This window comes from Rattus rattus, chromosome 2, assembly GCF_011064425.1.
Source record: "Rattus rattus isolate New Zealand chromosome 2, Rrattus_CSIRO_v1, whole genome shotgun sequence".
In the NCBI taxonomy this organism is placed as follows: domain Eukaryota; kingdom Metazoa; phylum Chordata; class Mammalia; order Rodentia; family Muridae; genus Rattus; species Rattus rattus.
The window spans coordinates 202002976-202019099 of record NC_046155.1 but is presented as its reverse complement, the minus strand read 5'-3'; the positions used below and the strand labels follow the sequence as shown (position 1 = coordinate 202019099).

Below are 16124 nucleotides of genomic sequence, written 5' to 3'. Positions count from 1 at the left end.
CTCAAGGCAGTCAGTGTGGCACTGAGGATCAGGAAAGCAGACTCTTCCTCTGGTCTGCCTCTCACCCCTTCCAAAGACACAAATGATCATCTCAGGGGCTCCACAGTGATGGCCATATCTAATCTTAGGTATTTCTCTAAGTCTCTTCATCTAAACAGCAACAACTGAACACTCATTGCTTTTTCTGTGGGGTGTTTTGCCTGCTGAATGCAAGAAAACAAATCCAAGGTGCCTTGGGCAGTAAAGTCAAGGGTTCTCTGGCCTCATTCTCTAAAAGGACTCATCCCAGCAGGATGCTGTGCCTACAGGGCAGAATAGCTCTGTAGCCTGACCACTCCCTTTGGATTTTGGGTACTTATTCTTCCCGTGCTTCCTCAACTCCACTTTAATCTTAATCTTTTCCTGCCACTCTGCAGAGATGTAAATAGGTTGAAGCTTTGCTATTTTCCACCACTTTTGCTGGAGAATCTCTCGGTAAATCCAACTGAAAGTAGTCAGTATGAGTCCAGTATGAGTCGTGGTTCTGCTTAAATGCTTTGCTTTGAAATCTCCTCTGGCAAATCTAGAAAGTCCTCCTAGTGACTCACTTTGCAGTTGAGTCCTCTACCAGCCCCTGGCCAAGTTGCTTGTGATGTTGTAACCAGGGTGATGTTGTAACCAGGGTGAGGACGACCTTTCCCCAATTCCCAGTAGGCTCCTCCTTTTCACCTGAGAGTAGTTCCCTTACTCTCATCTTCTGAGGCCCCGAGAACATTCCAGAAGATCCATTGGAACATACTAGGTTCCTGTTCCTCCAAAGTTCTTCCTGCTTAACCTATCACTTACTTCAGACATGCCTATGTTGTTGGGTGCTTGCTGTTAGCAATCCCCTCCACACCTGGAACAAATCTAAGTTTGTTTGGTGTTTCTCATTGCAAAATGCCACAGACTGAGTGATTTTTAAGAAGAGATTGATTAGGGTTCCCTGATGCAGTGGCCTAAGGCTGAAAGAGAACACCCGGCAGTGGTCTTAAGTCTGGGGAGTCCCCAAGGCAGGGAATTGCAAGGCAAGGGACAGGGAGTGCCCCTGTCTGTCTCCTCCAGTCTCGTCTGCTTTTCTAAAGCTACTGCACCCCATCATGGGGCTTCACACTGATGACCTTACCTAATCCTTCTTGTCTGCCTGAGTTTCTACTTCTAAATGCTCACCTAACGGTGTGGGTGTGAATTCCTATTCTCGTATTAGCACGCAAAAGGAAATAAGCTACAGCATGTGTTTGGGAGGGAAAGAACCATAGCAAGTTTTATTTATCTGTCTTCCGAGATAGATAGAGCCATCAAAGAATGTCAAAAGCTCACTTGTGGTTTAAAAAAAATGGCACCACACAATTTAAACTGTAGTATTTGCAAAATTAGTTAGAGCCACATGCTAGTGGTCTACATTTTATTCCCAGCACTTGGGAGGCAGAAGCAGGCAGATCTTCTCTCCAGGTCGAGGCCAGCCTAGCTACAGAGCAAGTTCCAGGACAACCAAGGCTACAGAGAAACCCTGTCTTGGGGAAAAAAAAAAAACCTAACAAATAAAAATAAGAAAAACTAGTTGAAATTAAGAAAAAAAAAAAAAAAAAAAAAAAAAAAAAAAAAAAAAAGGAAGATGGTGTTGACTCAGGATTGCAGGGATAAATGCGGAGCCTGGAAGGCCAAGTGGGACAGTGGGACTTCCACACAGTTAAGTTAGCAGGCAGAGTGTTTCAGAAAAGAGACAAGTGCCGGAAGTGTGCTGCGGCAGAACACAGCTTTGCAGGCCCCTGCAATGCAGTGTTGCAGTTTTGCCAGAATATACTAGAGTGAGAGGGTGGAGGCTTCTTCTCTGCTAAGGCAATTTGCATTAAAAATAAATACATAAAAATAAACCCACCCTGATGGGAAATAAAATTACTGTGAAGATAAATCTGTATGGGTCAGAAGTAAGAACTGGACAGTTGTCAGGGTCAACATCAATTTCCCTGGTCCCTAATGGATGACATGGTTTGCTTCACAAGGCACACTGTTCTCTCCTGCATCTACTCACTTCCCCTTCTCTAACTGTCCCAGAAAGAGAGAAAGAAAGAAAGAAGGAAGGAAAGAAAGAAAGAAAGAAAGAGAGAGAGATTCTAGATAAAGATAGTCTAGTGTCCTGGGCCCCAACCCCACTGTGAGACCATTGATCCTTGTATCCACAGGAATTCCATGTTGGAAGAAGGAAATGGTTGAAACCAAAGACCAACCAGAACAGAAACCTATATCTAGACAAAGACTTTCCTCAAACTTTTGGCAGCTTGTCAAAGTTTGCCTTTCAACAGAAACTAGAGCCAACACAATGATGGATTTATGATAGGAAGGGCCACAGACACCATGATTACTTATACATGCCTCCTGCTCTTCACTTAAACCTAAACCTGTGTCATGACTCTCAAGATGGACTTGAAGTCACAGCTGAGGGTGGAGGTAGTTACTGGATCTTTTTCTTTCTAATGTGATCACTTTGGATATATGTTTTTCTGTTTTTAACTATAAATTGTGTCCTTTAGTTGGCCTGTTGAGGTTAGGCAGCCAGGCCTAACTTTTTAGTTACCAGGGATTGGCTCTGACCCTCAACCCCAACCCAATGTTCTGCTTGTAGCCTTGCACATTCTGTTGCCAGCCTCTGAGGAAACCTGGGCCGTCTACACAGATTGTGTGTCAGGTTATGGGCCTGTCTTGCTTGGGTGTGAACAACAATGACAAGACATTCAGCTGTTTTTGGGTATCTATCTGGTCTTTTCAACGTCAAAGAAGATAACTTGAAGAAGGAACAGTGTGCGAGGCGTCTGAGGTGTACTTTCCATCACGAGACATCACAGTCACAGGACCGACAAGTCTGGATGCCCTCTTAATAAATGCAACAGTATTGTTGAAATTTCAGAGATTGGGACTTTGTAACCAGAAGACCAGGAACCGCCAGAAACTTCCTAGTAGACAGATACTGATGGCAACAAAGAACATTTCTGATAGTAGTGGATACAATGTTAGGAGGTCTACCGGAGATCAAGCCCTGATTTCTAGTTGTTGTTAAGGCTGAATGTGGATCTTGCCTTTTCACCTCTCCAGCAGAAATATGACCGTGGTTGGGAAACCGCTCGAAGAAATTATTCCGTGTGCTATGTGCAGACACACCCCACACATTAGCTGTAAAGCACGGAACCCTGGAGGTTGGCCTAGGAGGGTGTTCGCCCCCGATGCCGCGAGGCATGCCGGGAATTGTAGTTTTTCTTCTGCTCCCTACTTGACTACTGGGAGAACAGTTCAGCTCTGCAACTTGCACTCTGCAGACCCAGGCTCCGGTCCTCCCTTGGCAGTAGGCATGACAATGATGTCACAAAACCCCGCCCCTTGGAGGCTAAAGGGATTTAGGTGTCTACACAGGGCCTGTAATGAGGCAGCTGACAGGGACAGACAGTTCGTGCGGGCAGGACCTGGCTCTTGTTTAGCTCTTCCAGGGTGAGTCTTAGGGATTTGCTTTTTGTGCGGTCCCGCTGCGTGTAGGCTTTTTAATCAGGCGGGGCTTCGGACAGCCCTGATGGGGGCGGGGCCGGGTGGGGCGGGGACCTCGTGTGCTGTCGTCGCTTTAGGCCCTCCGGGCTGCGCCGCTCCTCAGTGCTTTGAGCTGCTTCGCTGGTCCGAGCCTTAGGCCGGCTCGACGGGGACCTCAGTGCACGCATGGACCTGCCCGCGCCCGGCGGGAAGCGGCCAGGCTGGCGGTGGCCCGGGCGGCGGAGCAGGGCCGAGGCAGCGGGCCCCTGAGCGCGCGCCCTGCAGGCCGGGCCGCAGCACCATGATGCCCGGCGAAACGCACCCGGCGGCGCCCGGGCCAGCCGACCTCGCGCGGTGTCAAGGCTGCGCCTCCCTGCAGCAGGTGCGAGAATCCATGGCCGACCGGTTTGCGTTGTTTTGGGGCGGGTGCGGGTGCTTTGTTTAATCTCAGACCCAGAATTGGTTCAGCTGCTGCGATGCTGGCGGGGGACAGTGAGCGTGCTCTTCTGGGCTCCTTCTCGCCTGCGGGACTCAGGGGTTTGCAGGGCCGAATTGGGTTGGTGGGGGGCGCTGTCTAAGTGCGGAGGGAATCCTCCTCTCTGGGATGAAGGCCTCCTCCCACTCCTAATTATTTGTTACTTGAAGGCAAGGGTTTTATGTTGCGTTCCCGGTTTGCTAGACTTCAAGATTAGGAAGATACATTTCAGCTTACACGTATCTATTAATATACCATCAAGCGTAGCTTTTGTTAAGTAGTATGTTAGTTGTCTGATTAAAATGTCCCAATGAAGATATGTAGGTCTGGTTAGTTTGTTACAGTGGCATGCCCTGTTCTTAACAATGAATCATTGCAGATAGGTTCTGGGTTTTACTGATGCAATGGAAATAGCCCCCAGTGCTCAGTTCTGGAGACTCTCACAGCTTTCTGTCTTAAAGTCCCGTTCAATTATTGTCAGTGGCATAAGGGAACTCGCCCTTGCCCCTGTTCAGTTCGTCCCCTTTCTGCCTGGTGTTCTAAGCACTGTTCACTTTCTGGTAAGCCAACTGGACACGGATAAGATGAACGAACGTGCACAAGTACTACTCGACAGGCTTTTAGATGGAAAATGTCAGAGGGTCCTGGATGAGGTGTTGAGGCAGTGGGAGTTAGAATGTTGAAAAGCAGCTCGGGATATCGGTTTTTAACAGGTGGGACGGTTTCTTGGTGTTGGATGAGCAAAGCCTGTGGAAGGAAGCCTTGTGGTTGGTGAGATAAGGGATGCAGACCAGGTAGTTATCTGTGGAAAGCTGATTTTTATTGTAAAGTGCAATGTCTGTGCGCTGATTCATATATTCTAGTTGTTTGGGGAATAGGAAATGGGGAATATGGCACTCTCCTATGGAGAAGATGGAGAACCAAGCCATGTTGTAGCGAGGCTACATCGTGTAGACATCTTATAACCCTCCCCTTCCTTTCCAAGGTTCTGAATGGCATGCATCTTTAATGGACCATATTTGTGTTTTGAGCCTATTCACTCAAAATTTTTTTTTGTTATCCTGCTGGTTTATATGTAAATGTATATATAAAGAGAAGAGGAAAGTTATATTAGAAGTAACATATTGGTAACAAACAGGCAAAAAATAGGAGGGGCTTGAGTGGGTAAGGACCAGGCCTGAAGAGGCTGGGATTTTGTGGTCTTCAGAAAAATCATATTTGAGCAAGGTTGTAGGAGTATGAGTTCTTTTGATTATTTTCTTTGGAGCCAGACATCCTAGTGGATGTCCAAAGTAATTCCTGGTGTGCTTGTGAAGAAGATGAAGGCCCATGAGGCAGGGTAGACTTTAGTACTTGCAGATGTCAAAATAGCCAGAAGAGCCCTGGTTGTATGAGCTTGAGCTTCCCCGGATGAGGTGGTGAGTCACTTCAGGTATATTTGTACAAACAGCTGTGTGACCCATGCCTCTCAGCGCTCTGCAGAGCTTCATCCACACACTGCCCACCACGAGTCCCTGTCCTGTTGAATCAGCAGTACCATTGAGTTCTTTAGGTTGCTTAGGCCAGAAACTGGTGACCGTCCTAGTGCCTCCCTTCTTTGACAGCCTGGATCCAGTTGGTTTGCTGGGTTTCTTGACCCTGCCATCTCTATTTCTTACCACCTTCACTGTTGGAAGCATTCTAATCTATGGCCTAGAAGCTACTGCTTTTGATTCCCAAGGGCATCTTTTTTTCCCTTCCCTCCAAGCCATACTCTCACATTGGTGAATTGTGAGTAGAGAAGAGGTTCTTTTAGCTCTGTATACACCTGGTCTGTAAACTTTGTTCTGTCAGAGACAAGATCATAAGTAACTGTGGAACATTGTTCACACTTGCCACTGAGGTGTGAAAGCAAGAGTAAGAGCCCCAGGGCCATGCTCCCACCAAGAGAAGGTAGCTTCTGAGAGGGCTTATCAGGCAGTAGTGTTTCAGAGATAGCATTGAGTTCTGATAGCATTTGCAAAGAGAGCCTGGGAAGATGGGTCCCTAGCAGATGATAGAACATCCTAGGAGGTTCTGTGCTTATTTCCTGTATGATGAGAGATGGAAGCTTTTGTCATCACCAAAGCAAAGTGTGTAGTAAAGCTCAAAAGTCACAGGTGGAAGGCACAAGATGAATTGATGAATGGGAGCGGTGTTTGACAAAAGGTAAATTAGCTCACTAATGTGACCTAGTAAGCATTACAGTGAGGAGTTCATCGGAAGCTCTAGGGAACAGAATGACAGCAGGAAAAGCCCTGAGTGTGAGAAACAGAGTGGGGTGAAGTGTTAGAATGGTTCTCATGTCTGGGGTGTGGAGGGTACCAAGATTTCAGCCTTTGAATAACCACATGAAGTATGGTGAAGAAGGAAAGGAAGCTGAGGTAGAAAGGTTGTTGGAAATCTGGGGCTAAAACTTTAAAACATTAGACTGGGGAATTTTAGCTATTTTTCAGAAGTTTGTGGAGTGTATTTGAAATGTTCTAATATACTTCCAAGGTAGCAGAAGCCAGTTTTAGGTTTCTATGGCTTGGAGTTCATAATAATCTTTTTCTGGGGGAGGGGTTAGGTAGTATATTGAGTTATTTGAGCTCTGTCAATTCCTAGCTTCTGAGGGGAATCTGGCAGCTGGGTCTGGTCCCTTGAAGAAAGTATGGAATGGCGAGGGGTAAGAAAAGATAAGGAGACTTCTACAGGAATTGGGTTGCTGGCCTGTCAGGAGGAGAAAGATGACTGGACATCACTACAGCAAGTGTTTGCTGTGTGTAGCTTGAACTTTTCAGGAAAGAAATATCAGAAGAAGCCACTGATACTTCTCATTCCTGCAGCTCTCCAAATAGTCTTTCCCACAGTTGCCCCTGCCCTGGTGCTGGACCTTCATTCTGACTTGGAGTCTTAGGGTAGCGAGTTCTGAACTGAATAGTCTTTGCTTGCAGAACACCTTGCTGTCGTCTGGCCCTTGTTTTCTTTAATGTGGAAGATACAGTTGCCTTTTTATCTGCTGTGTCAGAAATGTATCTAAAGGCAGCTGTGCTTGCCAGCATCTTAAGTATCTTTTGATAGTTTCACAGAGCACTCTTCACCTTCGGGTTGTAGTCATTTGTTACTGATCTGCAGCCCAGCAGCCACAAGTTCTAGAATCTCAGTAGTCACAAAAACCAGTGGGGGCGAGTCCTTTGGTGCTATGTAAATTAGGCAAGCATTGAGTTACACAGTTTTAGATTTAAGCCAAGGGATTGGATGTTGGAAGTCACTTTCCTTTTGGGGGAACATTTGAGACTCTGCACTTTGCATTAGAGTTGGTCAGCATGTAATAGCTGCTTAGAGTCCCCAGAACAGGAAACTGGTCAGAAGTACTTCATTTAAAGGATCCTCAACTTGTAAAGGAGCTCCAGGAGCTAAAACATGAAGGCTGAGAGAGTAGTTGTTAGATATCGGCAGAGATCACTACCCTTACCCTAACCAAGAGGACCCCCTCCTTTCCTAGAACTGTTGAACAGTTGACCCCTACCTGCACACAGGAATGTGGGTCAGCTGGACCAAGAGGGCCCTCCACCTCCCATATTTGCTGATCTCACTATTCAGGAAGTTCAGTTCCAAACAACATAAATAAACCTGGCTCAGAAGACAAGAAAAAAAATTGTTCAGTTAGGAACACTGCAGTGTCTGACTGGTAATACTAGGATACTGACATGCACACAGGCCTTGGGAGTGGTTCAGAAGGAGCTCAAACAGGTAACTTGGAAAGGTATGTTTTCTCTCTAGTACAGTGGTTCTCGACCTTCCTAATGCTATGACCCTTTAATATATGCCTCAAGTGTGTGATCCAGTAAGACACCTTGGGAAGACTGACTTCCTTCTGGATGGCACAGAAACACTTTACCTCACAGAGTGGAAAGGTCTCTTACATCTGATCAGAACTCTTAGAGGGAATCACGTAAGGATAGAGATGCAGTACTATTTGAGTTTGGAGTAGTCGGTGAGAAGGACATCTTTGCTATCCTACATTGCATTCTTTTAATGCGATGAAGATGGATTTCACATTCCTCAGCCAAGTTAACTTCCTCCTGCCGGTGCACTTGCCTTCTTGCAATTGCTGCGCCAGACTTGCTTGTGATGGGGCTTCTTCAGCTTTCATGTGTTCTGACTGCATTGAGGCTGTTGAATTGGAACTAAATTCATAGTGTTTGGTGCCATGCAGAAATGCAAAATGTTGGTACTGTGAATATGTCAAGCTTGTGTGCTTTCCTCTGTTTTGACAGTGTTCAGGAGTCATCCTGAACCATTACACGATTGTAGTCCATGTAGAAAGTATGTCATATGTAACGAAAGGTCTAGATGTTTCAGCTGCATGTGCTGATCCTGCTAAAGAGCCAATTTGTCGTCATTCTTTGATGAAGTTTTGGTAGTCTACGTGCATAAGAATAAATCCTAGAAGTTACAGGCATAAATATAAAAAAAAAAAAAAGAGTAGTTCCAGGTGATGTAGAATAAATCTCATTTTCATCTGATAAAGAACTTGCTAAGTTTGCTTCTGGAAACAAAGCCTTAGCACATACTCAGACATACTCAGCTATAGCAGTATTTAGCCAAGCCTGGTTGCTGTATGCCTGTCTTTGAGCAATTATTTGGCAAGCATGCATGTGTGTAGCATTAGAGAGAATTGCTACCTATTTACCATGCAGCTGCGGCACCAAGGAAGTGTTAGACCAGCAGCTTGTTAAGGAAGAAGAAAGAATACCCAGAAGTGACTGAGAAGACCTAACATCACTGAGGAGGGGTAGGGTGGGGCTGCGGAGAGGGCTGTGCCAGGAACAGTGCTTTCTACACAAACCTTGCCATCTGGACTCCATCCAGTGAACCCATGTGAAGGTGAGAGAACAAACTTCACAAGGCTGACCTCTGACTTCCACATACACCACAGCACACTTGTACACACACAAATAAATTAGTAAATAAATGCTCATGGGAACTCCTGTAACACTGTTCAAGGTCACAGCTGAAGTGAAGCATCTCAAGCAAGGAAATCCTTTGCTCGATGTTAGGAAAGACTGAACATGACCACATTCCCTTCAGAAGAGAACCAGGAAAGGTGTGTGGAGAGTGCAGAGGACAAGCACTTTTCCCTTTGACTCTAGCCCAGGCTTTTGTCTGTTTTAGCTGGAATGTGCAGGTAGCTGCCAGAAATATGGACACAGTAGGAATGTTACTGTTCCTCAGAATCCTCTGCATTGACTAAAGGCTGACCTTTGAGATAGGAAAGGTGGGCGTAGCCCTGACTGCAGACTTGTCCTGTGAGGTTCTGCATTTAAAACATGAGTGTTACTCTTGATGGTTTTACTGGTTGGAAAATTAACATTTAAAGAACTCAGCTAAAGAAAAGAAAAATCTGTGTTTTGATTGTTGGGAATGCCTGGACAGTGTAACAAGAATGCTTTAACCATCTTTTTCCTAACAGGATTTGGAACCAGCTTGTGATTGGTTCCTGCAGTGTAATACAGATCTCACAAATTACCTTTAAACTTAATTGTGAAACCGTTATAGTATTTGATCTCTGTCACATTATCTTAATTTTTGTTATTTTGCTGTATTTTTCTGGCAGCCTTTATGTTTTTGCTAAATAGTGGGCAGTCAGTGACTTATTGCGCCCTCAGACCTCAGCGTGACAGAGCAGCAGTTCTCACCAAGGGAGACGGGCTCTGGGCTCCAGAGGAGTCACACAGTGACACAGTGCATGGGGAGGTTTGCCCGTTTCTGTTGACAAGGCTCCATAAACCAGCTTTTTTAATTATAAATCTAGGACAGTCACAGGTAATGAATCCATGGAAGCCAAACAGCTGACTGTAGCTTTTTTCTTTCAGAACTTAAATGAATATGTTGAAGCATTAATTGCCTTGAAACAAAAAATTATTAATACAGAGTAAGTATATCTGTGTGTTGAAAGACCTCTGCCCATCTCTCCACAGCTGGCTGAAGTGGGTGGTGGTTTGGAGTCCACCGCGGACCCAATGGTGCTGGCTAGGGTAGAAACCCTGAGGTCTTTGCTTTAGTGGTTCACAGGCCGTTATTATAAAATTATGTTTGCCAAATTGTATTTATTTTAAAAGCCGTTTTTTTTCCAAAATTGTTCTGTCTGTTGGGTGTCAAATTTCTTCACCATTTCATGCTACATTGTGAGATTTAATTATTTTAATATCCCTTGATAGTCTCATGTTTTAAAAAGCTCCTGTGTAGTGCATTAAGGAATCAAGGTGATGCCAGCCCAGCATGCTTTTGTTTCTGGGGACCAAAGGGGAGGGGCCACCTGGAATGATTTGAGCCATACCTCTTTGAGGTTGCTTGCCAGTGCCATCAGGGCCTAACTGCTCTTTTCTCTTTTACAGTAACCTGCTGACAGAATATCAGAAGAAATGTGATGATATCCTTTGCTTGCTTTTCTTTTTGGATGTTGGCACTGACTTATGTGTGATAACTCAAAACGATAAGGAGGCCCTCTACAATTCACCTTTCAAAAGGCGGTGTCTACTGGATTAATGGGAACCCTCTCACAGACACAGCCAACAGCAGGATTTTAGGGTGGTAGCGATGGGTGTGTGGTGGGGATCCTGAACTGACGGGCCTGGCAGACTCTGTTCTTGGTGCTTGCTCTCATTTTCCTCAGGGTCCTTAGCTTTTTAGCGAGTGGATGTTCCTTGTGTGTATGGTGTGACATTAAGTGCTTTGTGGTAGCTGCAGTAATGCTTGCTGATTGCTATGTTTAAGTGAGACGCCGATGTGGTTAGGAAATTGATCTTGTTCTTATTAATGTGTATATCCACAGATTATATAAGTAATGCAACTTTGTATTTGAAATACAATTCTCGGCTTAGACTCACCATGTTGCTAAGCAAGGGTAGATATCTTCAAGAAAAAGCTGGTTCTGCCTCATCTTTTTGTAACAGCTGCCTTGGTTTAAATCTCTCTCAAAAGAACATAATAACATTTCTTTCCAAACAATCAACATGTGTGGACCTGTAGAGATTGGACTCTTTTCAGTGCTGGAGCAAATGTTGCTCTTGCAGAGGTCGAGTTCATGGTCCCTGCAGTATTGTGAGGTCACAGTACTTAGAGCATTGGTCTCTACAGCACTTTGAGAGAAATGGCATAAATTTTTTGGTGATTACATTTGTAATTCCGTGACAGAGTAAGTGGTCTAATTTTCTAATATTTCCCTATCAAAATTTAAATAAAAATAAACAAATTGATTATTTTTCTTAAAGATTTATTTTGTGTCTCTCTGTGGGCTTGTGCACATGAGTGTAGTACTCATGCTGGTCAGAGAGGGCATTGGAGCCTCTGGAACTGGAGTTCGAGGTGGCTTTGAGCACCTCCTATAGGTGCTGGGATCTGCATATTCTTAACCACTGAGCCATATCACCAACCCCAAACTAGTCCTTTAAATAGATAAAGCCTGCAGTTGTTTGAGATACAGAGGTTTGTTTTGTGATGGGGTATTTAGTGTCAGCTACAGATACTAATTTTAAGCCACTTTGGCATTAGCCCCAAGTATATATATTTGTTACAGCTCAGAAGTGAAGCTCTCCGACCTCTGGGTGCCAGTGTCCTAGGCTTAATGTCACTTGACCCCTTGCCCTACCTCTTCTGAGGAACCTGAGCACATCCCCTGTGGCCACAGTGGAGTGAGGAGAATGAATGAATGTGTACTTCTTGACCTTGAGTAGTAGTTTGGTCCAGATTGTCTGCAGGACTGTTTGGAGGTTCTGATATATACAGAAATAAAAAATATTTTCCATCAGCTATATCAGTCTTAATTCTTGTCATTTTAATTAGTCATTTATTTAAGGCTTTAGTACAGAAATAGATGTTTTGACTTATTCCCTGTTCTGGTGCTGTGAAGAGACATCATGGCCAAGGCAACTCATATAGAGAAAGCCCTTGATTGGAGGCTTGCTTTCACTGTAAGAGGGCCAGTCTGTTACCATTAAGGAGGGAAGCATGGTGGGGCATAAAGGCAGGCAGGCGCCAGAGTAGTAGCTGAAAGCTACATTCTGATCTGTAGGCTGACAGACAGACAGACAGAGGTATGCAGGTATATAGATATATGGATTTATATGCTGGGCTTAGTGTGAGCTTTCTGAAACCCCCAGGCCCATCCCAGTGACGTACTTTCTCCAGCAAGCCATGCCTATTCCAGCAAGGCCACAGCTCCTAATCCTTCTACTCCTTTAATAGTGTGACTCTCTGGTAACTAAGCATTAGATGGATGAGCCTGTGGGGCCATTCTTACTCACACCACCATGGGTGTGAATACATTGGTAAATAGGGTTAATGCTGACTCACAATTGTTGTGTGTGTACTGTGTAGTGTTAATGCTCTAGCCTGGGTGTACATGTTTCCTGTAAGGCAGATTTATCTCCAAACAAATGTCAAAAGACAAAGGTTCTGAGATTTCTTTAACAAGCTTTACAGCTGCAGTTTGCAAGAAGGTGAGCTGCCTGGCTTTTGTAGCTGTGATTACACCTGTGAATCCTTGGGTAGAGGTGGATATGTGGCAGGCCAGAGACCTGGCTTAGATTAAACTGCTTTGGATGCTCCCTTACAAACAGCTTGCATTGCCTATCAAATGGCTCAAATATATTTATGGCGTAGGTTTCAAGTTGCATCCTATGGTTTGCTTCAGTAGCTGTTCTGTTGACCACTGTGTGGACTGAAGCTGAAGCTCTCCCATTCGTTTTGCCTACACAGTTACACTGTTCAGTGCCGTTTATCTTGTGTCGTTTAAACCAAAATAAAACCACTAAAATGATAGTGACGTTTTATGCTCTGACTGCAGTAATCACTTAGAAGCTAAGCTAATGTGAGGCTATAAATCAGACTGTAAGATGCTGTATCACTTAATTGAGACAAAGGGGGAGACGATGAAGACTGTAAATGCCCAGTGTTTGGCACAGTGTCCCCAGACAGCTTCTTCCCGTGTCCTGATGTCTGTCTGATTAGTATCTGATGTTGCTTTTTGATAGTTTCATTAAAAAGTTATGCCTAAAAGATAAAAAGTAGTCTGATCCTTAGTGTGAGCAAGAAAACTGCATTTAAAGTTAGTGTTTATTAACACACTCTAGTAGTTTCTGCTTAGTGACGCCAACCCTTTGTCCATTTTCAGAGAGAACAGCACACTGCATCACCAAGTAGAGCAGATGCTCCAGAAAATCTCCCCTCTGCAGAAGTGTCAAGAAGAATTGGGAACCTTGAAAGCTGAGCTGGAGGAGAAGAAGGTGTCTGAACCTCTGTCCTGTGGAGGGTCATTGTCAGTTGTTAGGATTAGCTGTGTAGCTGGTTGGGATTCGAGAGTGTCTCCCTGTAGGCGAGGGGTGGAAGAGCTAATGAAACCCTGAGCATCCTGCTCGGGCTGATGCATGGCTTCACAGCGATTCATGGGACTCCTCCCAAGTGTCGAGAGGGTTAAGTGTAAATTGTTGTGATTTTATGATCTCCGAGTAACCCTCCTTTCTTAACTTAATTTTTTTCCTTGACTTATGTGGGAAATAAGGTAGACATTCAGAATTAGTGGTAGGAGAATCATTGTGTGGCAGTGTAGGGGCAATTGGATTTCATTAGTTGTGCTGGTCTAGCCTCAGCTCAGCACTCAGGGCCTCTGCTCATGGATCTTGAGCCACTTAACTTGAATGGTCTTGACAGCTTGGTTCGGTGTTTTGGTAGCTATGCACAGTCCCTGTAGTTTCTCAGGGTCATGAGGTCCTCAGAGAGCAGCATTCATTCACAAGCTCTTACAGGTGAATGTTTGGTGCTTTACCTGAGGGAGAAGATGCTTTGGATATGAAACTGATCCTTTGACCTCTCACAAGCTCCCTTCTTCAAAGTCAGACCCCCAAAACAGCTCTAAGTGCTTTCCTGTGTGATTGTTAGTGTTTTGTTTTGTTTTGTTTTATTTTTAGAGGAGTCCTAGTATTGTGCCCATGGAGTTTGTATGTAGAAGCATCTATAGCATAGTGGGGTGGTCCGAGGGGAGGCAGGGCTATCCATGGTTATCCCACCCCATGTCCTGGATGGCTCTTTTCAGGGAAGATTGTGCTGTGTATCACTCATCTTCCTCACGTTGTGGTTTTAGCAGTGATGTGCACTTGTACACCATGAAGGTACACATCAGTGTTCCTTTTTCTCTTCCCACTCAACTGCAGTGGAGGTTAAGCAGCTAATCACAGTGTTCTGTCTTACATGCTCTTGGTTATGCAATATCTGAGGTATGTCCTCAAGGAAGCATCAGCCTTGGAGTCAGTGGAGACCCTTGGAGTCCTTCAGTGTCCATGATTTGCAGGAATAAGCCAACCTGTGAAGTCCATTCTGAAGAGGGCTTGATAAAGCTCATCTCTCAGAGCTCTTAGTGCCAGAGAAATGCCAAGTACAGACCACACCATGGACAGTGTCTTCCCAGTCCATAGGGTCACCATGCAGATAAGTCAATGTTCAAATATTTTCCATTGATATTGATTACGTTAATATTGATAAACTTGCTTTCCATTTCCTGACAATAACAATATACCAATATCAGCTTCGATTCTGTCACTGTGGCTGCTGAGGTGAACGCATTAGTGTTTGGTATTAGCAGTGGTTTAGGTGGGAACTGAGTAAGTAGCTTTTGCTCTGCCATGCTGTCAGCTCTGTTTATGAGGAAGCTAGCCTATCTGTGTGGTGCTGAGTGACTCCTGGGCCTTGCTGACAGCTCTGGCTGTGCACTCAATGCTGTGCTACAGGGAATTCAGCTTGTGGTAGAACAGAAGAGGACCATGGCCCATGACTGCTTGGGGGTGATCTTTCTGTTTCCTGTCTTCCTTGTCAGAGTTCTCTGAAGCTGTATCAGAACACCCACCAGGAATATGCTCGCGTGAAAGAAGAATGCTTGAGAACTGATGCCCAGTAAGTGGCTTTCTTAGAACAACTATAAATAGTGGTGCTTTCTTTCTTTTCTTTTCTTTTTTTCCCCACACACCCCAGTTTCTGTTCATTGGTTGTAATTAATTAGTGTCTCAGAGGGGTCAGCACTGTTGTGATTAAGGTCATCTGGTGCTGCAGGGGTTCTCAGAGCTTTCGAACATTCTTTGTTACATGTGAGCTGCACCTATGCCTGTGTGTCCTGAAACACAGTCCTGGGTCTCCTGTCTTTGCCACAGTCCTCTACAGGCGTCATCTGTGGTGTCTCACTGGCAGGGAGCATTTGTTTCCATTAGTGAAATGGGCTGTGAGAAGCATCTTGATAATTACATTCACGTTTGGGAGGTCAGCCACATCCCTCCAGCACTTGTGGAGGTATATGTGTCACTGTTTGCTAGGGCTGGGACATGACAGTTGTTTTGATACTGTTCTGAGCTTCTGGTCTTCTTTAATCTCAGAAACCCACCTTAGACCAAGGGACACCTGCACCTGCTGCTTCCCTTGTTCACTTTCATGCTCCTGAAAAATGCCCGGTTAGTGCTGGGTGACCCAGGGAGATCATTGGGACACGGCTCAGAGGAGTCATTTCCTGTCCCAAAGGAGGAAGAAAAGTCTCCCATGTGTTTGTGGCAAAGACTCAATAGGCCTGTTTTGTGTTTCTCAAACAGAAGTCAGGTTTTAAAAACCCATCTTAGAAATACTGCACATTAATTGGTACCGTGTTGTTTCTCAGGCTCATTCTCCCGTAAGATCATATGCTGGTAATTTAGTTGACATGTGGTCCTAGCTGTGAGCAAAATCTCTTATATAAACCTTACCAACTAGAATGATATGTGTGATGAACTAGATTTTTGGTTTTTGCCGTCTAACTAACAAGGTTTTATTATTAGGAAGAAGAAACTGGAAGCTAAGGTGAAGAAGCTGGAAGGTACGTGCGGCCGCTGCTCGCTGGCCAGCCGAGCCACGTTGTCTCACAGTCTAGTGTGAGGCTGAGGTATCAGTGGGTGTGCTAGGAAGGGACATGTGCCACCCTGCTCTGCAGTCAGCCCAGTGTGTGGAGAAGCGTCTGCGAGTGCTCACATTAATTCTCTTGTCGTCTGTCACCACTGCTGTAAACAGGCAGCATGGAAGGAAACACAGTGATTCCGTTTGA

At 45.0% G+C, this 16124-nt stretch overlaps 1 protein-coding gene across 1 annotated transcript in view; it reads left to right on the top strand.

Annotated features, from left to right (window-relative positions):
• Positions 1 to 3614: 3614 nt before the first annotated feature.
• Positions 3615 to 16124, top strand: part of Ice1 (interactor of little elongation complex ELL subunit 1) — a 41972-nt gene continuing 29462 nt past the window's right edge. The window contains exons 1-7 of the mRNA XM_032894832.1: positions 3615 to 3913; positions 9886 to 9944; positions 10408 to 10442; positions 12492 to 12510; positions 13185 to 13296; positions 14880 to 14956; positions 15862 to 15899. Coding sequence (XP_032750723.1) covers positions 3833 to 3913; positions 9886 to 9944; positions 10408 to 10442; positions 12492 to 12510; positions 13185 to 13296; positions 14880 to 14956; positions 15862 to 15899 — 421 coding nt within the window. The 5' untranslated portion in view covers positions 3615 to 3832. The remainder of the gene's footprint in view (positions 3914 to 9885; positions 9945 to 10407; positions 10443 to 12491; positions 12511 to 13184; positions 13297 to 14879; positions 14957 to 15861; positions 15900 to 16124) is intronic.